Genomic DNA, 25,588 nt, shown 5'->3' with positions numbered 1-25,588 from the left:
TAATTACAACAAAATAAGAAAATCGTTACATGAGAAATCGAGTGAATATCATATGTTGTAAAAATATGAATTTCAAACGTTCATAAAAATTTAATTTGACTTTCTTGTAGACATTTTTTTTTTTGATATAGGTAGGTAAACTTATGGATGATCTTGTATTACAATTTTGAATCTTAAATTGAAAAAGAAAAATTTTTTTGAATTCTCAACTCAAAATAATTTGATAATTTTCGTGATTTTTCCGTATTTTGTCAATATTTGAACTTTAAATGCTTATAAATAAAAACCGTGACTAAGGATTTTTAATTTTTTTCATCTGCCTTTGAAACAATAACCTAGGAACCTTCTATTAAATTTTCAAGCTTTTTTAACCAACAAATAACATTTTATTGATATTTATAGAAAAAAAAAACTAAAATAAAATGGAAACTGAAAATGTCCGTAAACAGCTCAAAATAAGTCAAAATATTTAGAAAATGTTATGATGTATAGAAAATGCTAATATAAGCATTCAGTCATTTGTTTTAGAGTTGCACCAAAAACCAAAATCGATTTTCTCGAAAACGGACTTTGCGTAAAAAATTCCCGTTTTTCCTTTGTTTTTCACGTCGCTTTTGAAAACTACTGGGAAAATTTTACTTTAGACCCCCCATAGTACCAACTAGATTCACTTTCCTATCTGAAAAGTTACTGTTAAAGAAAATTCAAGCACTTTTACTGTCCTAAAAGGTGATGACAGACACAAAAAAAAATAAAAAAACACACATCATTGTAAAATCAATACATTCATCGCTTACCTCAGAATCTAAAAAAAAAAATTGGAAGTGACTCTGCTGAACAGTAGGTTACAAGTGGGTGACTGTTATGGATAGTGTTAAATTTGAATTCAATGATATAATATCATAGTATACGAAAAACGATTTTAAGTGGAGACGATTTGTCAGCCTAGGATATTGTATACTATATTTATATTGATATTATTAAATATCATAAATACCGTAGCCGTTTAAGTTGAATTATTATTATTTGTTTATTATCGTATTTGTATATGATAATATATTTTAGACGTTTCAATTACCCACGAATAATATTTTTAAAATAGGCATATGTATATATTACAAGTAACAACGAATTAAGAACGATATTGCAAAAAATAATTGCCGGAAATCATTAGTTTTTAACTGAAAACGTCAGGGAAGTCTGAACTTGGCGGTCAGTCTTATTTTTAAGTTATATGTATTATAACTAATTGAAATTTTTGGTATTTTCATATGTACCCGGTGTACCACACTGCGCTTGCTCGAACAATTAAAATCAAAAACATCCCTCGACTTGTTATGTAAAACCACCATGGGTGGGTGTCAGAATTATTTTTGCATCATCAGTTTTAAAACGTTGATTTACCTAGATTAAAAAAAAAATTAATTTGTAATACTTAAGCTCAGTAAACTTTAAGCGTTGTACGTGTGCGTAAAACACCGAAAATCGTGAACTTCGTAAGGCTATACCATAAAAACCAATGATTTGCAGGTAGTCGAGTTTTGGACAAGTACCTACATAGGTAACTTATAATAATTCATATTGTAAATTAATTAGGTACCAAAAAAATATAACTTCTCAAACACTTTGTCTATTGGCACTGAATGTATTAGAATGTCTATAAACTTGCGGACCAGTTTGTATAGTTAAATTTGGCATGCGAACTATAATTGAAATAGAAAACCAGAATAGGTGCACTGCAGATCACAAAGATTTTTGTAAAAGAACATACGATTTATAAATATACCGTATAGGTATACTGAGTACTTATATAATAATATATAAGTTCTTTGGATTTATCATAATAAATAATATATTTTATAATATCTATGGCAGTCGTCAATTGTCGAAATTCGTTGGCGACGGTTAACAATTCTAATAGTTTCAGAAATACTATTGTATTATAAATATAATATATTGTATATTTTGATTTCAGTGAACAAAAAAATAATAGGCTACAAATATAAACGGACAGTTCGTTAAACCGGATAAGTTGTAACACAAACTCGCAAATTTCGTTTGATCAGGTTATTTTCATAAAATATTTCGATACTTTCAAGTTTCAGTTCATCGGAGTGAGGTGATTAGATGAAGATAGCTGTTTCTTCGGCGATGGCGGCACTCTAGCTACGTTTCACCGGAAGAGTAGGTGTTTACGAGTAAGTTTGTTTTCATATTATTACCTACTATTTTACATTAATTACTTTTTAGACTTAAATTAAATATTCATTGCCACGGACAATCTGTTAACTAGGTGACGTAGAAGCATTTATAAGTTTAATCCCAATAGCGCAATGTATAAAATACGCGAGACCGTCTTCGTTTCACCACGCCAAGTTTAATACGCACCTTTTTGCATGTTATACTATACGCCGGGTATCACCTTAGGTTTGCGCGAAGTATTTAAAACAATATAATGTTATTAATCTTTATATTTTATATTTTTATATACATAAATACATTATACACCTCATATATTTTATTAGCATACTTACACCTTTTTTAGTGTAGTTTATACCCTAGATGGCTATAGATATAGGTATTAAATGTCTTGCAATTATATATTTTACTATAATAATTAATTTCATTATAATATAATATAACAATACACTCTAAATTAAATTAGTTGTTATCAAGACAGACAGTCTTAAAACAAACTCTTTTCTGGACGTTTTCAAAACGTATTATGCTTAAAAAAAATTGCACAGTTGTCGTAGCAGTCAGTTGCTAGTTCAACCCGTGTGACATAAAATAGGAATTATTCTTGTTTTTTTAAATAGTTTTTTCGAAAAATATATGTAACATGTATAGCTCATACAATTATGAATTTATAGTTAATAGAAATGCGGATGTTTAGACTTCATAGATATTTTTTTAGTTAATAATCGTGTAAATAATTTGATTAAACAATACGGTACTTACCTACTCATCAGTAGTATCAATTTTATTATATTACGTGTAAAATCACCAACACGAGGTGCAGACTGCGTTTAAAAAATTAAAAACATAAAATAAAATATAAAATAATGTTGTAGTAGAAGCTGGAAACTGTAGTTTATTTTAATTTATAATCCAATTAATATAACCGAGAATGTAACTATTAAATTCATCATTGAATGATTATTCAGAGATCACTTTGGGATAAATGTAAATTAAATTAAAAATAATTAAAAAACATTTTGTGAAAGGAACAAGATTACTGCTACTGCTAATATTTAAGTCTTAATTATTAACAAATAAATACAAATAATAGATTTTTTAATAGCTTTTTACTATTAACATTCAGTGTAAATATAGTTTCTGATCGACTTACCAATATGTAATAAACCTATATGTAATAAAATAATTATTCATATCAAATAATCCTAACAATCCAAACAAGCAAGGATTCTCATAAATTGATCTTACTGCAGCCTTAAAACACCAAAAATACATTTGTACATCATTTACAAAATTTTAGTTCCCTATTATGGTGTAGGTATTAATACAAACAATAAATATTTTTATTTAATAATTCATAAAATACAATATGCTCTTATAAAAATATTCTTGTGCTTCTGATATCTATTCACCACCTTAATCAATAATTAAATTGATAAACGAAAATAATTTTTTAAATAATACCTATATCATATTATTATAATTCAAATTCAAAATTATAAACTATTTTGGTTTATTGTCATATCAAATTTCAATGAACAAATTGGTCCTTAACACGGAACTCTTTGATATAAAAAGTTGCATTATAATATTATATCCGTGGATTCATCATATTGACGTACCTAGTATAATATCTATCATTTATTTATTTAATCTATGGCAAATCTCAAAGTCGTTGCAGAAGACACAGTCGATTAAAAATTCTAAAATTTCAATAAACAAAGAAGATATGAGCAAAAAACTTACTGCGTTTCGTATAATTTTATTTTTCATAAATCACAATATTCTAAGTTCTGGCTGTATTCTGGAGCGTTTCCTCATGGGCGTCGCAGTTCACACACGTCACGGATTCCGCCGAAAGAGTCGATAATTAAAGTAAGTTAGTAGTATATTTATGTAGGTTCTGGAGCACCTCCCCCTTAAATTTTACATGTAAAAGCATAGGCACCTCTGTATAGGCAATTCGAAGTACACGCACCTCCCAAACTTGTATTAATTACTCGATATAGGCAACCCGCAACACACATACACTCGTCACATACCACCCGATCCGACACGTGACCGACATATATTTTACCCCTTCCCCTTCAAATACATTACCTCCCCTTAAAAAAAGTATGTATAATATTCTGATGTACATTTGTATCGACTATATCGAACACTTGTCTGACATATATTTTACCCCTTCCCCTTCAAATACATTACCTCCCCTTAAAAAAAAGTATGTATAATATTCTGATGTACATTTGTATCGACTATATCGAACACTTGTCTGACATATATTTTACCCCTTCCCCTTCAAATACATTACCTCCCCTTAAAAAAAGTATGTATAATATTCTGATGTACATTTGTATCGACTATATCGAACACTTGTCTGACATATTATATTTTACCCCTTCCCCTTCAAATACATTACCTCCCCTTAAAAAAAAAAAGTATGTATAATATTCTGATGTACATTTGTATCGACTATATCGAACACTTATCCGACATATATTTTACCCCTTCCCCTTCAAATACAAGACAGCCCCTTTAAAAAAAAAATATATATATAAAATATTCTGATGTACCTACATTTGTATCATACATACACATACATACACACAACACACATACATACCTATACATACACACACATACATACATACAACACACATACATACATACATACATACATACATACATACATACATACATACATACATACATACATACATACATACATACATATACATACATACATACGAACAAACATACTCATATAATATGAGATCATCATACATAATATCCAAAAATATTATACCTACAATTTTCAGATTATAATCACATTCGGAAAAAATGACTCGCTAAAGCATACGTTATACATCGGAATATATCACACACACACACACACACACACACACGGAAACTCACACATAGTCACAATTATAAATATTGAAACATTCCAATCCAACAGAGTACCATCCTAAATTATATTTTACACCCCGCCACCCGTCCTCACGCCCTAACAATATCATCCGACTACAGACCTGTACAAGCCTGTAGTGACACGTCCGAGTATTGTCGATGAATTTCAGGCAGAAAGTAGTGCACACAGAGCAAAATTAAATCAGTCTGTTAACTACAGTTCAAGACGTTCAAGTGTCAAGTCGTGTTATTTCAGAGTTCTTATGTGTTTTTAAAGTGTATACAAATATTTTACAAGTTTTATAAAAATCAAATTATTTATTTTACTTTAATGAACACCATAGTTCATTTTTTCCACTAGTTCCGATATTAGCGCATACGTTAATATTCGCTTAGATAAAACTATTTCACACTGTTATTTAAAGTACAATATATTTTTCTATAATTCATTACCCATCTATTCGTTGAAGGTAAAGTCTTGTTTCGCGAGTTCGACTAGTGTTCTTCAGTTTTCATCAGACGTAATCATGTTCCCCTGTAGTATATGTGGTAAAACCTTTACTCGAATCAGTAGTTTACACAGACATGCCAAGTCACATGATGTTTCCAAAAAGATTTCATGCAATATATGCTCAGAAATATTCACGCGAAAAGATAACCTCATCAGACATACCAAGGATAAACACCGTAAGTATTTTTTAACTATTTACAGATTTATTAGATAAAAAATACATATATATATATATAATCAAGGCTACGTATATCATGTTTAATTATTTAATACAAGATATTATATACATTATACTACCTAAAGGCAATATATAATAATAAAGGTGTTAAATGAAATGTAATTTATTCAATGAATCATTTTTTTTAAGGATCTAATTAATAATAATACTATTTTCAGCTTCAAATATTGTAGTTCAACAACAACCAACCATAACCAAGCAAGAAATTCAAGATTTTTTTACACCAGCTGAACACATTTACGATTATAATGGTAAATATATTATTCATAACTTTATATGTACATATATATATATAACTTACTTAGGTAATTATAGTTAATATATTAGGTACTTATTTTATAAAAAATAGAACACTTCATGTAGAAATATTACTTTATCGATGAATTAAAATAAATATTGATTTATACCTTTCAAAATATTTAAAATAAAAAATGCTATTAGTTTTTTTTTCTTCAAAATCGCATAAAACAATACCTGTAAAAATATAAGCATCTTAGTGAAAGTATATAAAAACATACGGAAACATCATAATTTCTTAACAAAAATAGGAAAAAATATTCTAAGTTGTATAAAATCATGGAAAACATAAAATAATTTAGATACATTCCTGATAAATCCTATAATTATCATAGTTAAACCCGTTAAGATCATAATATGTATATATACATTAAAAATGTTCGTAAAATTGTTCAATAATTTTGATAAATTCATGTAATAATATATTAATTGAAAATATTTCCATACGATTATTGTCGTAACGCTATTAAAAACATATATAAATAATTTTTAATTTTTATATATATTTTTAAGTATAAACAGAAATTTTAATAAATATATTTGACCATATTATACAATATACATATATAACAATACAATATGAATATCTTATTTTTCTATGAAAAACATATTATACATATTTAATATAATACCAATAAAAACATAAATAGGCATACTATTTATCTAAAGATCTTAATAAATTATTACGAACGCTAGCGTATATACATCGTACTGTTACTATTGTTTCATGCTACACAAAAGAACGTTGTATATTATTACTATAACTGAGAGCTCTATATCATATTTGTTTTTGCTTTTACATATATAATATATATATATATATATATATATATACCTACATTACATATACATGTGTGTAATACTAGAGCTTGATACCTACCTCATTTTATTGATGCATATTTTTAAAAATCGTATTTTCTATACGATAAACACATCACTAAAATTTTTTTAAATTCTTAATTTTTCTTCAGGTACCTACTTTTACTAAAAAACGTTTATATTTATAACAACAATTTATCTTTTCTATCTCATTAAAATTTTTTATAGATTTTCAAGCTGTAACATGCATTTCTATAATGTTTAGCAATACAATAGTAAAATTTTTTTTTTTTCAGTTCAATCTCGCAATGGTCATAAGCGCCCATATCATACGGAAAATTCGAATGAAGCAGCAAATGCTAAAAAGACACGCATGAGCATCGTCAAGACACGAGGATTCATCAAGACAGGCACATCGTTATCGAATAAAATCAATTGGTATTACGTGAAAAATACAGATAACTTGACCAACTACAGAACATTTTTAGAATCAACAAAAAAAGACTTAATAGAACTACTCAAGTCACTATCAGCAAAACAACCAATTAAATATAATCTTAAATTAGAAGCAACATATGAACGCCCGAACGTAGAAAATTCAGCAGAGAATAGAGCATTTAAGACCTCAGCTAAGGAAATGTTTATAGATACAGATATTGAAGCTAAAATTAATCAAGATTTTGTCAACCTTTTGCTTGAAGAAGAAATGTATACTTCTAAAGGAAGTGGATTTACACTACAATCAATAGATGGTTTACTGTTAGGAGTATATAGTTATTTCCCTATGGGTGGTTCGTCTTATATTACACTTCCAGAGGACATAAAAAATAAAAAAGCAATTATCAATCCCCAAAACTCAGACCAACAGTGCTTCAAGTGGGCAATCATAGCGAGACACGTTTCGGGTAATGCCAAAAATCAAGTGGCTGAAAATTATACATCGCTCGAGGACAAATATAATTTTTCTGGTTTAACATTCCCAACACCTGTGAGGGAAATAAAAACATTTGAAAAAAATAATCCGAAAATATCAGTCAACGTTTATGGATTAAAAAAAGAAAAGAATAAGAAACATATTGTTTATCCACTTAAGGTTGCGGATGAAGAAAAAAAATATCATTTTGATCTCTTACTAATTACTGATGGTAATAAAAGCCACTACACCTACATTTCTAACCTTTCGAGGCTTGTGAGATCACAAAAAACATTACACGCCGAAAATGTTGTATTTTGCAAACGATGTTTTACCAGTTTTGACAATATACATACAAAATATAAGTTAAAAGGTCAGGCGGGACTTGAACAACACAAGTTGATATGTGGAGCACATAAGCCAATTCTGCCTAAGATGCCTGAGCCCGGTACATTGTTAGAGTTCGATGGGTGGAGTAACACTGAAAGACATCCGTTCGCGATATATGCCGATTTCGAGGCACTCCTTGTTAAATGCGAAGAAAAAAAAGGCAAAAAAACAGCAGCTTTTCAAAAGCACGAGCCAATGAGCTATGGAGTTTTCGTAAAGGCTTCAGAAAACGTCCCCATTGAGTTGCTTGAGAAATATGACATACCAACATCACCTATTATTTATCGTGGAAGCGAGTCACATCAGGATGTAGCCAAGCGTTTCGTTAATGAAGTAACAGAGATCGCGAGAAGAGTTCAAGATTTACTTAAAACAAATAAACCCATCATAATGACAGAAAAAGAGCAAATAGCACATGTCTCGAAAAGTACATGCAATCTATGTGAATGTAATTTTTCTATCAAAAACCAAAAGGTGGCAGATCACTGCCATCTATCAGGGACATTTAGGCAAACTTTATGCAATACTTGCAACCTGAAACTCCAAAAACCTAACTTTATACCGTGCTTTCTACACAATTTGTCTAATTACGATGCACATTTCATCGTAACCGAACTCGGAAATGACACTAAATCAATCTCAGTAATTCCAAACAGTGAAGAAAAATACATTTCATTTTCAAAACACGTTACCAACAACTTTTCAATTCGATTCATAGACTCTTGTCGATTCATGGCATCAAAGTTATCAACACTCGCAGAAAATTTATTAACACCAGGGTTCAAGAAGTTCAGAGAAACCGCAAAAGCATTCGCACCCAGAGATATGAATCTCGTCACACGTAAGGGTGTATACCCTTACGAGTTTACCGATAGTTGGGACAAGTTAGAAGAAACGATTTTGCCTCGGAAAGAAGATTTTTATAGCACATTAACGGAAGAACATATAGACGATGAGGAATACGAACACGCAGTCACAGTATGGAACCATTTCAAATGCAAAACCCTAGGAGAATATAGCGATTTGTATCTAAAAATTGACGTGCTGCTGTTGGCTGACGTGTTTGAAAATTTCAGAGACATGTGCATTTCTACATACAATTTAGACCCTGTTTACTACTTTACAGCTCCAGGTTTTAGTTTTGACTGTATGTTGAAATATACCAAAGTCAAACTAGAATTACTCTCTGATTTTGACACCCACTTATTTTTCGAAAATTCAATCCGCGGCGGCCTCACACAAGCAAGTATGAGGTACGCTAAAGCTAATAATGAAAAAACCCAAGATTATGACCCAACAAAGTCAAAATCGTGGATAGTTTACCAAGATTGTAACAATTTGTACGGGTGGGCAATGTCACAGCACATGCCATACGGTGACTTTAAATGGGTGGAGCCTAAGTTAGATGGATTAGATGCTTTGACGCCGACGTCAGATATAGGCAGAGTGTATGAGGTAGACATATCATACCCTAATGAACTCCATGACTTACACAACGATCTTCCATTTTTACCTGAGAACAAAATTCCTCCTGGTTCAAAAGTGAAAAAACTTATGGCGACACTTCATTCAAAAAAAAATTACGTAATCCATTATCGAAACCTGCAGCAAGCCATAGCAAATGGTTTAATTGTAGAAAAAGTACACAGAGTTTTAGAGTTCAAACAATCGGATTGGCTTGCAAAATACATTAAATTAAATACCGAAATGAGGAAGAACGCAAAGAATGAATTCGAAAAGGATTTCTTCAAACTCTTAAACAATGCAGTTTTTGGGAAAACTATGGAATCTTTACGGAAACGTTTTAAGATGGAACTAGTTTCATGTCCACAAAGATTACAAAAACTAATCAACAAGCAAACATTTAAACATTGTACGACATACAGTGAAAATCTTGCTGCTGTCTCATTGGAAAACAAAATTATCATGTTTAACAAGCCAATATATATAGGTAACAATTTATTTTACTTGCATAAAAAAATGTCATATTTTAGTATTTATAATTTTTAATTATTTGTATAGGTTTCGCAGTATTAGATATCAGTAAAACCATGATGTACGATTACCATTTTAATGTAATGAAGGCGCATTATGGTGATAATATCAACCTCATGTATACAGATACAGGTAAATTATTATTATTATTCAATTTTTCTATTACAAACATTATATTTATTTTTTTTATTAATTTATTTCTAGATTCACTGATATATCACATTAAGACTGACGATTTTTACAAAGATTTGAAGTGCAATTCAAACTTACTTGACCGGATGGATACTTCAGATTTACCGATAGACCATCCATGCTACATTTCCGAACGAAAGAAAATTCCAGGATTGTTCTCCGATGAGGGAAAGGGACAGCTAATTACCCAGTTTATCGCGCTTCGAGCAAAGTCATACGCTTACATTTTGAACGACAAGGAGAAAATTAAGGCAAAAGGCGTACGAGGGCACGTAGTTAAAAATCACATGACTTTCAATGATCATTTCGATTGCCTTTTCGCCGATGACGAAAAAGAGAACTCTAAACTGTATACTAGGGAAAATGTATCCATCAGATCATTCAACCATAAGATACGAACAATCAAATCCAAAAAATTATGCTTCAACCGACAAGATGATAAGCGGATAGCAAAGACCGATAGAATACATACCTACGCTCATGGACATTTTAAACTCGATTGTTAATTGTATTTAAAAAAAAAAAAAAAAACTATAAACATACATATATATTTGTAAATTATATTTAATTTTATAAATGTTTAGGTTAATTTAATTTTTATTTTGTGAAATATCTCTGTAGATATTAATTAGTTTATTATTTTTGTAAAATAGCTGTGTAGATATTATTGTGTTTTGTTTTTTATTTTGTAAAATATCTCTATATATATATTAAATTGTTTTTTTTTTGTAATAAAGTCACTTATCATAATTCAAATCTTTTTATTATTTTTGATATATTATTTCCTTTTCTCGCATGTATAATTCTTTACATCTGAACATACATTGTAAAGGTACATGTATGCTAGAACAATATAAGTATACTATCATGGCTTCATATTATTTAATGCTAAATGTTGGTGTTTGTATCAACATTAACTCACCATGGAATGCTGAGATGTGTCTTGTTCATAGTTACAGCTATAGATTTGTTAAAAATAAAACAGCCTGAGTTAATTGAATATAAGTTTTATAGTATGATTCGATAGTAAAAATAATATTAATGAAAACACGGGTACTTAAATTTCATAAATTCATTAAAAATATGTAAAAATATCATAATTATTTTAATAAAAACATCTATAATCAACAATAATTTTGTCAAATTTGCATGAAAATATCTTAAATTCATTGACAAATAACAAATATTAGCTATATTGTTATCAAATGTACATAAATAATTTGACTTGATTAAATATATTTATAAATATGTAAAATAATCTGCTCTAATACAAATATTTTAAACATAGCTAACAAAATTCGAAATATAAGCAAAAATAAATATCTCGCCAACAAAACCAGTCTAATGTGCACAGTTAAAATTGTTTTTTATTTAAATTTATAAAGTCATTTAGAATCATCGATAGATAATATATGCAATATAACTGAGTATGGCGAATTCACACGGTTTTTGTTTATCTCGAGCTACATTAAAGATCATACAATACATCAACACAACCACTCACAAACGTGCACGACTATATCCCCCCCCCCCCTCACCATCCACCTGGATTAAGTTAGTTTTATGTAGGTTAGGTTAAGTTAGTTTCCCGTAGGTTCAAAAAAAAAAGAAAGGTCATGATCCATCATGACTACATCTTCACATGGTGAAGATGAAGTAACCTTTCTTTTTTTTTTGAACCTACGGGAAACTAACTTAACCTAACCTAATTATCAAATTATTTATGTACATTTGATAACAATATAGCTAATATTTGTTATTTGTCAATGAATTTAAGATATTTTCATGCAAATTTGACAAAATTATTGTTGATTATAGATGTTTTTATTAAAATAATTATGATATTTTTACATATTTTTAATGAATTTATGAAATTTAAGTACCCGTGTTTTCATTAATATTATTTTTACTATCGAATCATACTATAAAACTTATATTCAATTAACTCAGGCTGTTTTATTTTTAACAAATCTATAGCTGTAACTATGAACAAGACACATCTCAGCATTCCATGGTGAGTTAATGTTGATACAAACACCAACATTTAGCATTAAATAATATGAAGCCATGATAGTATACTTATATTGTTCTAGCATACATGTACCTTTACAATGTATGTTCAGATGTAAAGAATTATACATGCGAGAAAAGGAAATAATATATCAAAAATAATAAAAAGATTTGAATTATGATAAGTGACTTTATTACAAAAAAAAAAACAATTTAATATATATATAGAGATATTTTACAAAATAAAAAACAAAACACAATAATATCTACACAGCTATTTTACAAAAATAATAAACTAATTAATATCTACAGAGATATTTCACAAAATAAAAATTAAATTAACCTAAACATTTATAAAATTAAATATAATTTACAAATATATATGTATGTTTATAGTTTTTTTTTTTTTTTTTAAATACAATTAACAATCGAGTTTAAAATGTCCATGAGCGTAGGTATGTATTCTATCGGTCTTTGCTATCCGCTTATCATCTTGTCGGTTGAAGCATAATTTTTTGGATTTGATTGTTCGTATCTTATGGTTGAATGATCTGATGGATACATTTTCCCTAGTATACAGTTTAGAGTTCTCTTTTTCGTCATCGGCGAAAAGGCAATCGAAATGATCATTGAAAGTCATGTGATTTTTAACTACGTGCCCTCGTACGCCTTTTGCCTTAATTTTCTCCTTGTCGTTCAAAATGTAAGCGTATGACTTTGCTCGAAGCGCGATAAACTGGGTAATTAGCTGTCCCTTTCCCTCATCGGAGAACAATCCTGGAATTTTCTTTCGTTCGGAAATGTAGCATGGATGGTCTATCGGTAAATCTGAAGTATCCATCCGGTCAAGTAAGTTTGAATTGCACTTCAAATCTTTGTAAAAATCGTCAGTCTTAATGTGATATATCAGTGAATCTAGAAATAAATTAATAAAAAAAATAAATATAATGTTTGTAATAGAAAAATTGAATAATAATAATAATTTACCTGTATCTGTATACATGAGGTTGATATTATCACCATAATGCGCCTTCATTACATTAAAATGGTAATCGTACATCATGGTTTTACTGATATCTAATACTGCGAAACCTATACAAATAATTAAAAATTATAAATACTAAAATATGACATTTTTTTATGCAAGTAAAATAAATTGTTACCTATATATATTGGCTTGTTAAACATGATAATTTTGTTTTCCAATGAGACAGCAGCAAGATTTTCACTGTATGTCGTACAATGTTTAAATGTTTGCTTGTTGATTAGTTTTTGTAATCTTTGTGGACATGAAACTAGTTCCATCTTAAAACGTTTCCGTAAAGATTCCATAGTTTTCCCAAAAACTGCATTGTTTAAGAGTTTGAAGAAATCCTTTTCGAATTCATTCTTTGCGTTCTTCCTCATTTCGGTATTTAATTTAATGTATTTTGCAAGCCAATCCGATTGTTTGAACTCTAAAACTCTGTGTACTTTTTCTACAATTAAACCATTTGCTATGGCTTGCTGCAGGTTTCGATAATGGATTACGTAATTTTTTTTTGAATGAAGTGTCGCCATAAGTTTTTTCACTTTTGAACCAGGAGGAATTTTGTTCTCAGGTAAAAATGGAAGATCGTTGTGTAAGTCATGGAGTTCATTAGGGTATGATATGTCTACCTCATACACTCTGCCTATATCTGACGTCGGCGTCAAAGCATCTAATCCATCTAACTTAGGCTCCACCCATTTAAAGTCACCGTATGGCATGTGCTGTGACATTGCCCACCCGTACAAATTGTTACAATCTTGGTAAACTATCCACGATTTTGACTTTGTTGGGTCATAATCTTGGGTTTTTTCATTATTAGCTTTAGCGTACCTCATACTTGCTTGTGTGAGGCCGCCGCGGATTGAATTTTCGAAAAATAAGTGGGTGTCAAAATCAGAGAGTAATTCTAGTTTGACTTTGGTATATTTCAACATACAGTCAAAACTAAAACCTGGAGCTGTAAAGTAGTAAACAGGGTCTAAATTGTATGTAGAAATGCACATGTCTCTGAAATTTTCAAACACGTCAGCCAACAGCAGCACGTCAATTTTTAGATACAAATCGCTATATTCTCCTAGGGTTTTGCATTTGAAATGGTTCCATACTGTGACTGCGTGTTCGTATTCCTCATCGTCTATATGTTCTTCCGTTAATGTGCTATAAAAATCTTCTTTCCGAGGCAAAATCGTTTCTTCTAACTTGTCCCAACTATCGGTAAACTCGTAAGGGTATACACCCTTACGTGTGACGAGATTCATATCTCTGGGTGCGAATGCTTTTGCGGTTTCTCTGAACTTCTTGAACCCTGGTGTTAATAAATTTTCTGCGAGTGTTGATAACTTTGATGCCATGAATCGACAAGAGTCTATGAATCGAATTGAAAAGTTGTTGGTAACGTGTTTTGAAAATGAAATGTATTTTTCTTCACTGTTTGGAATTACTGAGATTGATTTAGTGTCATTTCCGAGTTCGGTTACGATGAAATGTGCATCGTAATTAGACAAATTGTGTAGAAAGCACGGTATAAAGTTAGGTTTTTGGAGTTTCAGGTTGCAAGTATTGCATAAAGTTTGCCTAAATGTCCCTGATAGATGGCAGTGATCTGCCACCTTTTGGTTTTTGATAGAAAAATTACATTCACATAGATTGCATGTACTTTTCGAGACATGTGCTATTTGCTCTTTTTCTGTCATTATGATGGGTTTATTTGTTTTAAGTAAATCTTGAACTCTTCTCGCGATCTCTGTTACTTCATTAACGAAACGCTTGGCTACATCCTGATGTGACTCGCTTCCACGATAAATAATAGGTGATGTTGGTATGTCATATTTCTCAAGCAACTCAATGGGGACGTTTTCTGAAGCCTTTACGAAAACTCCATAGCTCATTGGCTCGTGCTTTTGAAAAGCTGCTGTTTTTTTGCCTTTTTTTTCTTCGCATTTAACAAGGAGTGCCTCGAAATCGGCATATATCGCGAACGGATGTCTTTCAGTGTTACTCCACCCATCGAACTCTAACAATGTACCGGGCTCAGGCATCTTAGGCAGAATTGGCTTATGTGCTCCACATATCAACTTGTGTTGTTCAAGTCCCGCCTGACCTTTTAACTTATATTTTGTATGTATATTGTCAAAACTGGTAAAACATCGTTTGCAAAATACAACATTTTCGGCGTGTAATGTTTTTTGTGATCTCACAAGCCTCGAAAGGTTAGAAATGTAGGTGTAGTGGCTTTTATTACCATCAGTAATTAGTAAGAGATCAAAATGATATTTTTTTTCTTCATCCGCAACCTTAAGTGGATAAACAATATGTTTCTTATTCTTTTCTTTTTTTAATCCATAAACGTTGACTGATATTTTCGGATTATTTTTTTCAAATGTTTTTATTTCCCTCACAGGTGTTGGGAATGTTAAACCAGAAAAATTATATTTGTCCTCGAGCGATGTATAATTTTCAGCCACTTGATTTTTGGCATTACCCGAAACGTGTCTCGCTATGATTGCCCACTTGAAGCACTGTTGGTCTGAGTTTTGGGGATTGATAATTGCTTTTTTATTTTTTATGTCCTCTGGAAGTGTAATATAAGACGAACCACCCATAGGGAAATAACTATATACTCCTAACAGTAAACCATCTATTGATTGTAGTGTAAATCCACTTCCTTTAGAAGTATACATTTCTTCTTCAAGCAAAAGGTTGACAAAATCTTGATTAATTTTAGCTTCAATATCTGTATCTATAAACATTTCCTTAGCTGAGGTCTTAAATGCTCTATTCTCTGCTGAATTTTCTACGTTCGGGCGTTCATATGTTGCTTCTAATTTAAGATTATATTTAATTGGTTGTTTTGCTGATAGTGACTTGAGTAGTTCTATTAAGTCTTTTTTTGTTGATTCTAAAAATGTTCTGTAGTTGGTCAAGTTATCTGTATTTTTCACGTAATACCAATTGATTTTATTCGATAACGATGTGCCTGTCTTGATGAATCCTCGTGTCTTGACGATGCTCATGCGTGTCTTTTTAGCATTTGCTGCTTCATTCGAATTTTCCGTATGATATGGGCGCTTATGACCATTGCGAGATTGAACTGAAAAAAAAAAAATTTTACTATTGTATTGCTAAACATTATAGAAATGCATGTTACAGCTTGAAAATCTATAAAAAATTTTAATGAGATAGAAAAGATAAATTGTTGTTATAAATATAAACGTTTTTTAGTAAAAGTAGGTACCTGAAGAAAAATTAAGAATTTAAAAAAATTTTAGTGATGTGTTTATCGTATAGAAAATACGATTTTTAAAAATATGCATCAATAAAATGAGGTAGGTATCAAGCTCTAGTATTACACACATGTATATGTAATGTAGGTATATATATATATATATATATATATATTATATATGTAAAAGCAAAAACAAATATGATATAGAGCTCTCAGTTATAGTAATAATATACAACGTTCTTTTGTGTAGCATGAAACAATAGTAACAGTACGATGTATATACGCTAGCGTTCGTAATAATTTATTAAGATCTTTAGATAAATAGTATGCCTATTTATGTTTTTATTGGTATTATATTAAATATGTATAATATGTTTTTCATAGAAAAATAAGATATTCATATTGTATTGTTATATATGTATATTGTATAATATGGTCAAATATATTTATTAAAATTTCTGTTTATACTTAAAAATATATATAAAAATTAAAAATTATTTATATATGTTTTTAATAGCGTTACGACAATAATCGTATGGAAATATTTTCAATTAATATATTATTACATGAATTTATCAAAATTATTGAACAATTTTACGAACATTTTTAATGTATATATACATATTATGATCTTAACGGGTTTAACTATGATAATTATAGGATTTATCAGGAATGTATCTAAATTATTTTATGTTTTCCATGATTTTATACAACTTAGAATATTTTTTCCTATTTTTGTTAAGAAATTATGATGTTTCCGTATGTTTTTATATACTTTCACTAAGATGCTTATATTTTTACAGGTATTGTTTTATGCGATTTTGAAGAAAAAAAAACTAATAGCATTTTTTATTTTAAATATTTTGAAAGGTATAAATCAATATTTATTTTAATTCATCGATAAAGTAATATTTCTACATGAAGTGTTCTATTTTTTATAAAATAAGTACCTAATATATTAACTATAATTACCTAAGTAAGTTATATATATATATGTACATATAAAGTTATGAATAATATATTTACCATTATAATCGTAAATGTGTTCAGCTGGTGTAAAAAAAATCTTGAATTTCTTGCTTGGTTATGGTTGGTTGTTGTTGAACTACAATATTTGAAGCTGAAAATAGTATTATTATTAATTAGATCCTTAAAAAAAATGATTCATTGAATAAATTACATTTCATTTAACACCTTTATTATTATATATTGCCTTTAGGTAGTATAATGTATATAATATCTTGTATTAAATAATTAAACATGATATACGTAGCCTTGATTATATATATATATGTATTTTTTTATCTAATAAATCTGTAAATAGTTAAAAAATACTTACGGTGTTTATCCTTGGTATGTCTGATGAGGTTATCTTTTCGCGTGAATATTTCTGAGCATATATTGCATGAAATCTTTTTGGAAACATCATGTGACTTGGCATGTCTGTGTAAACTACTGATTCGAGTAAAGGTTTTACCACATATACTACAGGGGAACATGATTACGTCTGATGAAAACTGAAGAACACTAGTCGAACTCGCGAAACAAGACTTTACCTTCAACGAATAGATGGGTAATGAATTATAGAAAAATATATTGTACTTTAAATAACAGTGTGAAATAGTTTTATCTAAGCGAATATTAACGTATGCGCTAATATCGGAACTAGTGGTGAAAAAATGAACTATGGTGTTCATTAAAGTAAAATAAATAATTTGATTTTTATAAAACTTGTAAAATATTTGTATACACTTTAAAAACACATAAGAACTCTGAAATAACACGACTTGACACTTGAACGTCTTGAACTGTAGTTAACAGACTGATTTAATTTTGCTCTGTGTGCACTACTTTCTGCCTGAAATTCATCGACAATACTCGGACGTGTCACTACAGGCTTGTACAGGTCTGTAGTCGGATGATATTGTTAGGGCGTGAGGACGGGTGGCGGGGTGTAAAATATAATTTAGGATGGTACTCTGTTGGATTGGAATGTTTCAATATTTATAATTGTGACTATGTGTGAGTTTCCGTGTGTGTGTGTGTGTGTGTGTGTGTGTGATATATTCCGATGTATAACGTATGCTTTAGCGAGTCATTTTTTCCGAATGTGATTATAATCTGAAAATTGTAGGTATAATATTTTTGGATATTATGTATGATGATCTCATATTATATGAGTATGTTTGTTCGTATGTATGTATGTATATGTATGTATGTATGTATGTATGTATGTATGTATGTATGTATGTATGTATGTATGTATGTATGTATGTATGTGTGTTGTATGTATGTATGTGTGTGTATGTATAGGTATGTATGTGTGTTGTGTGTATGTATGTGTATGTATGATACAAATGTAGGTACATCAGAATATTTTTATATATATATTTTTTTTTTAAAGGGGCTGTCTTGTATTTGAAGGGGAAGGGGTAAAATATATGTCGGATAAGTGTTCGATATAGTCGATACAAATGTACATCAGAATATTATACATACTTTTTTTTTTTAAGGGGAGGTAATGTATTTGAAGGGGAAGGGGTAAAATATAATATGTCAGACAAGTGTTCGATATAGTCGATACAAATGTACATCAGAATATTATACATACTTTTTTTAAGGGGAGGTAATGTATTTGAAGGGGAAGGGGTAAAATATATGTCAGACAAGTGTTCGATATAGTCGATACAAATGTACATCAGAATATTATACATACTTTTTTTTAAGGGGAGGTAATGTATTTGAAGGGGAAGGGGTAAAATATATGTCAGACAAGTGTTCGATATAGTCGATACAAATGTACATCAGAATATTATACATACTTTTTTTAAGGGGAGGTAATGTATTTGAAGGGGAAGGGGTAAAATATATGTCGGTCACGTGTCGGATCGGGTGGTATGTGACGAGTGTATGTGTGTTGCGGGTTGCCTATATCGAGTAATTAATACAAGTTTGGGAGGTGCGTGTACTTCGAATTGCCTATACAGAGGTGCCTATGCTTTTACATGTAAAATTTAAGGGGGAGGTGCTCCAGAACCTACATAAATATACTACTTAAGTTTGTTTTTATATTCTTTTGGGGCTTAAATTTACTTTTAAGACTTAAAACAAATATTTAATGTCACGAAAAATGTGCTATCCAAGTATTGTAGGCGCATATTTTAGTTCTGGACTAGAAATGTATAAAATACGTGAGATATAAACGCCGTCGTCGTTTTTCCAGTCCCTGTTTGTAGAATAATTATAATTAATAGGTGAATACCTCTATACAGGGTACTTAATATAAATATATAAATATTTTGGTTCAATGGTCAACTGCCTATCCTGACGTGTGCGCACTTATGAATAATATACCTACTCATATACTCGTATAGGTATATAAATATACCTATATAAATAGTGTAATACTACATACACGAATGGGTTACCTATTATGTCCCTAAAAGTTCAATAGTTATTATTATATTTATTTATTTTTTAAATATAGGTAGGTACATTACAAGACTCTAATTACAATCACATTTTTTTTTTATTTTTTTGAACACAATGTTTTAAAAATTATTAATTAATATATAATTTATTGGTATAGTACTAAATAAATTAATGAAATAAAACAAACACAACTAATATAATTATTAGTAATAATAATATACCTATCCACGTATAAATTATTAAAATACAAAACGAACAAACGAAAAACGATTCTGATCAAAGATATCGTTGACTAATAAATAATATTGAGATTAAAGTAATTTATTTTTTCGGTAGAAAATCGGTATAAAACATGAATTATAAATATTTTTTTATTTTCATAGGGGGTGGACAACCCCCTCACTCTTCCGCATTAATGCATCAGAAATTATTATTTATAATATTTAAATATAAACTGCATTTTCTGAATTTTCTAAAACATTGCTTTCCAAGCAAAGAATTCTTGTTATATATTATCAACGAATTGAAAAATGAAATTAGAACATTTATATGGGATAAAGTCAATTTTATAAAAACTTATTAGAAAAAAATTAAATACAATTAAATAAAGGTAATTTTTTTTCTTATAATTCTATTTTTTTACGTACCCATTATGTTCGATACTATAACTTCAGTCTTCAGTTATAGAAAACAACACTTGCCAATATGGAATTACTGTCGAATTTTTTTATTTTAAAATATTAAATAGCATCTGATCGACTGATGTGCTATAATGAAACTCAAAATATAACGAATACACTACCTATACACTTATCTAAATTCTATTTTATATTCGTTTAGATTGGACTTTTAATTTTTCTGGCCATTTTGTTAAGCTTTGTAATATAAGTGCATTAAATCGTATTTTTAAGACATTTTTCTTATTTTTAATGCATTTAAATCCACGTCCTATTTATAACTTAACGTTATTTTGTATATACCAATCGATTAGTGTACACAATAAAAAATATAATATTATAGATGGGTTAATAGGTTGATAACTATTATGTAGGTAGGTACAGTTTTGTACGTTCAATGTATCGTTCTTAATTCATAAAGTAGCTAAATGAGTCAAATGATTTTGTCAAAGGGTGGGGGGGAGGATATAGCTGATTTTTTCTCAGTAGGTTTTTTTTTATTATAGTTAATTGATCAGGGGATGTATTGCCCGAAAATTTTCAATATTTGTATTGTAACTATACTGGTATAACGCTATTCGGGCTATCGATAAAGTCGTGTTCAAAATTAGAAAATTGGTGAGGTATGATATTTTTTTAAGCAATTCTTTCGAGTAGGGAATTCGCTCAATGATATTTAAATATTTTCACCGATAATCAAGTACGATGACTTGTAGGTAACTAGAGACTGAGTGAATAGGAATTAGGAAGTGTGTGATATGGCGAAGATAAGGAAATGGGTCAACAGGATTTCAGAATGTTTGGTGTATGAAAGGTAAAGATGAAAAAGAAATGTAAGGTTAGGGTAGGTAAGTGGAGTGAGAGTAGCAGATATGAGAATAATAAGTAAGGTGTTAAGGTACAAAAGAGGATAGAATAAGAAATTAATTAATTAAGGGTAGTGTACATATTGTAGTGAAAACAAGAGAGAATAGGTTTAGGTGGTTCGGTCACTGTATGATAAGAGATAGTGAGAGTGGCTATAGAAGTTAATTTAACGGAGAAATGATGGGCGAGAAGACTGAAGAAGAGATGGATAGACAGAATACCGATCATATGGAGGAGTGGAATGAGAGTGGCTGAACCTGTATATAGTTGTGAGAGACGGGGAAAGAAAAAGTGTAAAGGTAGAATAGTTATGTTAACAATGCCGAATACGTAGGAAAAGATCTTGAATTGCAAAGGCCTTATTGACTCTTTGGCTTCAACTAACCATAGGTTTACCTAACTAACCTTCTTATGACTCATTAGGACACTTTGAATAATAAGATCCTGAGATGCAGGTTGCCAAACTTAAGTGTTTGATTATCAAGTTGATCCTTTGATTGTTGACACCTTAATCCATGCTATGAATGAAGCCCATAGATAATAAGACCGCTGATTAGACCATTATGTCCTATCAATATCTTTATTATCTATGATGGAGCCATACCCAGCTCACTCGTGTAAACTTGTTGCCGGTTGGGATGTCAGCGCACTATTTGTTTTCCATCTTTGACCCACGCGTAGCATACCAAATGTACGATTAAGAAAACACTACAATGATTGGGTCAGAGAGAGAAATAAATGGTGCGCTAAAAATCTGACATCCTCAGCTGGTTACACACGGAGCGGTTTGGCCGCGCGCGGTCGCGGTTTTTATCCGCGGCGGATAACCGCCGACGATTAAACACGGGTTATTCAATTGGCATATTCATACGGGAAAAACAGCGCCGCTGATCGGCGCGGTCGGCTGCTTCCGACCGCTTCCGCTCTCTAAAATTAAACAATGCTTTTCCAATAGACCTGTTCAGACGCGCGGTTTGGCCGCCGCGGTTCGCTAGCGGTAGTCTTGTAAAAACATTTAAAAATCAAATTCATTGCTTTAATCCTAATCAGCCTTTCTTCTTTTGAAATTGGAATGCGCATATTTGTTAATTGTTTCGATATCAATGGTCCACTTAATGAAATCTAAAAAAGAAAAGAAATTAGTAGTTACATTATAATTGGAATAAAAATATATTATTAAAAGCAAGGCTGGGCAAGTTAACGATTTTTTTTAACTCGTTAAGTTAAGTTAATACAAGAAAAAGTAAGTTAAGTTAAGTTAAAAGTTAACTAATGTTTTTTTCATAACTTCGTTAAGTTAAAAATTCATGGATAAAAAAAATTAACTAAGTTAAAATTAACTTAATTAAAAATTTAATTATTTTCAAATAATTTCACAATAATTTCGTTTTTGGTAGGCAAAGGACACATTTGAACACAAAATTTCCACTGACATCCGAAATATCCGCAGGTAGCTGTTTAAAATAATTATTTAAATGCGGCCATTTTGACTCTAGGTCTCTTGACTCGGTCATCATTAATTAATATTATATACAAATAATAACAAAAAACACCACAGTGGAATTAAAACAAATAAATGACTCGAAATCGACGAAATGTCAATCGAACTGCAGTACCGCTCTGCGCACGTCAATGGTCAATGAAGCAATAAGCAGCAAAATAACAATACCGTAATTAAAACTATAAATCGTGGAGTATAAATATTTTCAATATTGAATCAGATATTCAAAAATAATTTTTCCCCATGAGGCATGAGTTATTTTAATAATTTCAAGTAATAATGTATTTCTCGGAATCAGACAGGATGTGTGGTGTATGCGCTAAAATGTCACTATACTAGGTAATGAGTTATGGTTTACAAGAAAACTAATTAAGTACATGAACGTCGAGACCCGTATACAATTATATGAGTACATATAAATATAAATTTATATTAATATTTAATATATAATTTAAATATATAATAATAGTTCAATGTTCTTTTTCATTATATAATATTATGACAATGATAAACATAATATATGATCAAATATTTATATCCAATATGGCTCGTATTCACTATTCGTAATATGTATAATGTATAAAGTATATAGTTATAGTATATACTGTATGTATATTGTATATTTGTATATACATCAATAGACAATAATCACAAATTTATAAATATTAATTATTAATTATTATTACATGCGGGTGGGCATTACTAGTATTACACTGGATACAGGCTAATAGGCTATTTACAAAATTGAAAATACCTATATTATGTCTATTGTGTATATATCAAACTCAATCGGTAATAATTATTATTTATTAACCATAGGTACGTCATTTTCCCATTTATTTTCTATGATATCTAATAATTCTCAAGCCAACAAAATTATAAATCAATGGGTCAAATTTAAAATGTAACTTAATTTTAAGAAATCTGTATAAAATTAACTTGAAGTTAACACGTTAAATATGATAAAAAATTAACTTATTAAGTTAAAATTAAGTTTCCAAAAAAAAGTAACGAGTTACTTAATTTAGTTAATATTAACTTAACGTTTTAACTTAATTTTAATTTTTAACTCGTTAATGCCCAGCCTTGATTAAAAGTATATCTTATTTACTAAGAGCATGACCCTAATTATTTTAAAGCTAAAAAAAGAAGGTTGGATAAGTAACTTTGCCACTCTACTGTACAGTTGGTAAATAGTACCTTGCAATTTATAGGAGTAACTCAGTAACAGGAGTATGTTAGGTAAGTAAAAGTTACTCACTGTAGGATGTTTTAAGTTTGAATTGAATGATATAAAATCATACGAAAAACAATAAATTATCAACCATATTTTTTAATATTATTGCTATTAATGTAATTTATTTTTCTATAACTAACCCAAAAAAAACGCATATTGGTAACGGTGTTTTAATAATAGGGATCTCCCAAAAAAAATACGTACTAATAGTTCAAACAAATCATAAAAGCCAACTGTAATAAATATTAATTCATGAAAAAGTATATTAAAAAGCATTATTATTATTGTGCGGGCCGGGAGCCTATGACGATAATACGCGCACCCCGGACACCTTATAATCGCTCACCACCAACACCTAGGTCTTAAATATGCGAGCACTAGCTGGGTGTGTAATGGTGTAATAGTTCGAACAGCAGTGGTCGGGATCGCCGGGCAAATACTGTCGAACTACGTAATGCGTGTAGTGTAATTATGTGTATTATCTGTGTGTTAAGTATGTATATATGTGGGTGTGTATACAATTAAACAAATAGTTAATAAAAAATGGTAACACGGTTTCTGATAGTTAAGTTGCTGTATAATACGCAGATTTAAATAATAGCAGTACAAAATATATATTAAAAACTCACAGTACCACACAAACGTGTAAAAAATGTATAATAATAATAATATAATGATAATAATAAAAAAGCTATTGGAGCCGCTATGAAAATAATGTGACCCTTCTGGTCCAACAATGTATAATAATAAAAATATAATGATAATAATAAATGACCGGCCCTTATGGCCAACCGAAATAATAATAATGTATTGACACAGCTATTTGAGCCGAAGCTCGTATAAGATAATATGTGGCCCTTCTGGCCAACAAATTAATAATAATATAAAATATCTATAGCCCTTTTGGCCCAACAGTTAAATGTGTATAATAAATAAATAAATAATAATAAAAATAATGAAACACTCACAGTTTGTGGAGCGCAGACTAGCTAGCTGGTCCTGTGCTATAATATGGGTACAATACACGCAAATGACAAAAATAATAATGTAATAAGTAGGTATTGCCCTTATGGCTCACAATAATAATTAATAACATAATATAATATAGATATATTATAATAATATACGAATAGACGTATAATAG

At 29.8% G+C, this 25,588-nt stretch overlaps 2 protein-coding genes across 2 annotated transcripts; one reads left to right on the top strand and one right to left on the bottom strand.

Moving 5' to 3' along the window:
• The first annotated feature begins 5,508 nt into the window (after window positions 1-5,508).
• On the top strand, window positions 5,509-11,358 carry LOC132940169 (uncharacterized). The gene is made up of 5 exons (XM_061007621.1): window positions 5,509-5,796; window positions 6,017-6,109; window positions 7,271-10,228; window positions 10,300-10,404; window positions 10,477-11,358. The coding sequence occupies exons 1-5, from the start codon at window positions 5,637-5,639 to the stop codon at window positions 10,968-10,970; spliced, it is 3,810 nt and encodes a 1,269-aa protein (XP_060863604.1). The 5' UTR covers window positions 5,509-5,636; the 3' UTR covers window positions 10,971-11,358.
• A 1,143-nt stretch (window positions 11,359-12,501) lies between these two features.
• LOC132940166 (uncharacterized) lies at window positions 12,502-19,078 on the bottom strand. Its single transcript, XM_061007613.1, has 5 exons — window positions 18,070-19,078; window positions 17,757-17,850; window positions 13,638-16,595; window positions 13,462-13,566; window positions 12,502-13,389 (listed from the first exon to the last, which is right to left on the bottom strand). The coding sequence occupies exons 3-5, from the start codon at window positions 16,516-16,518 to the stop codon at window positions 12,896-12,898; spliced, it is 3,480 nt and encodes a 1,159-aa protein (XP_060863596.1). The 5' UTR covers window positions 16,519-16,595; window positions 17,757-17,850; window positions 18,070-19,078; the 3' UTR covers window positions 12,502-12,895.
• Between the last annotated feature and the right edge of the window lie 6,510 nt (window positions 19,079-25,588).

This window comes from Metopolophium dirhodum, chromosome 3 (assembly GCF_019925205.1).
Source record: "Metopolophium dirhodum isolate CAU chromosome 3, ASM1992520v1, whole genome shotgun sequence".
NCBI classification, from domain to species: Eukaryota; Metazoa; Arthropoda; class Insecta; order Hemiptera; family Aphididae; genus Metopolophium; species Metopolophium dirhodum.
The sequence above is the reverse complement of the archived record's forward strand: the minus strand, read 5'-3'. Positions and strand labels throughout refer to the sequence as shown.

Coding starts and splice junctions, on each gene's coding strand:
- LOC132940169 (XM_061007621.1), top strand. CDS start 5,637: ATGTTCCCCTGTAGTATATGTGGTAAAACCTTTACTCGAATCAGTAGT. Junction 6,110..7,270: donor ACACATTTACGATTATAATG/GTAAATATATTA, acceptor TTTTTTTTTCAG/TTCAATCTCGCAATGGTCAT. Junction 10,405..10,476: donor CCTCATGTATACAGATACAG/GTAAATTATTAT, acceptor ATTTATTTCTAG/ATTCACTGATATATCACATT.
- LOC132940166 (XM_061007613.1), bottom strand. CDS start 16,518: ATGAGCATCGTCAAGACACGAGGATTCATCAAGACAGGCACATCGTTA. Junction 13,567..13,637: donor TAACAAGCCAATATATATAG/GTAACAATTTAT, acceptor TTATTTGTATAG/GTTTCGCAGTATTAGATATC. Junction 13,390..13,461: donor CCTCATGTATACAGATACAG/GTAAATTATTAT, acceptor ATTTATTTCTAG/ATTCACTGATATATCACATT.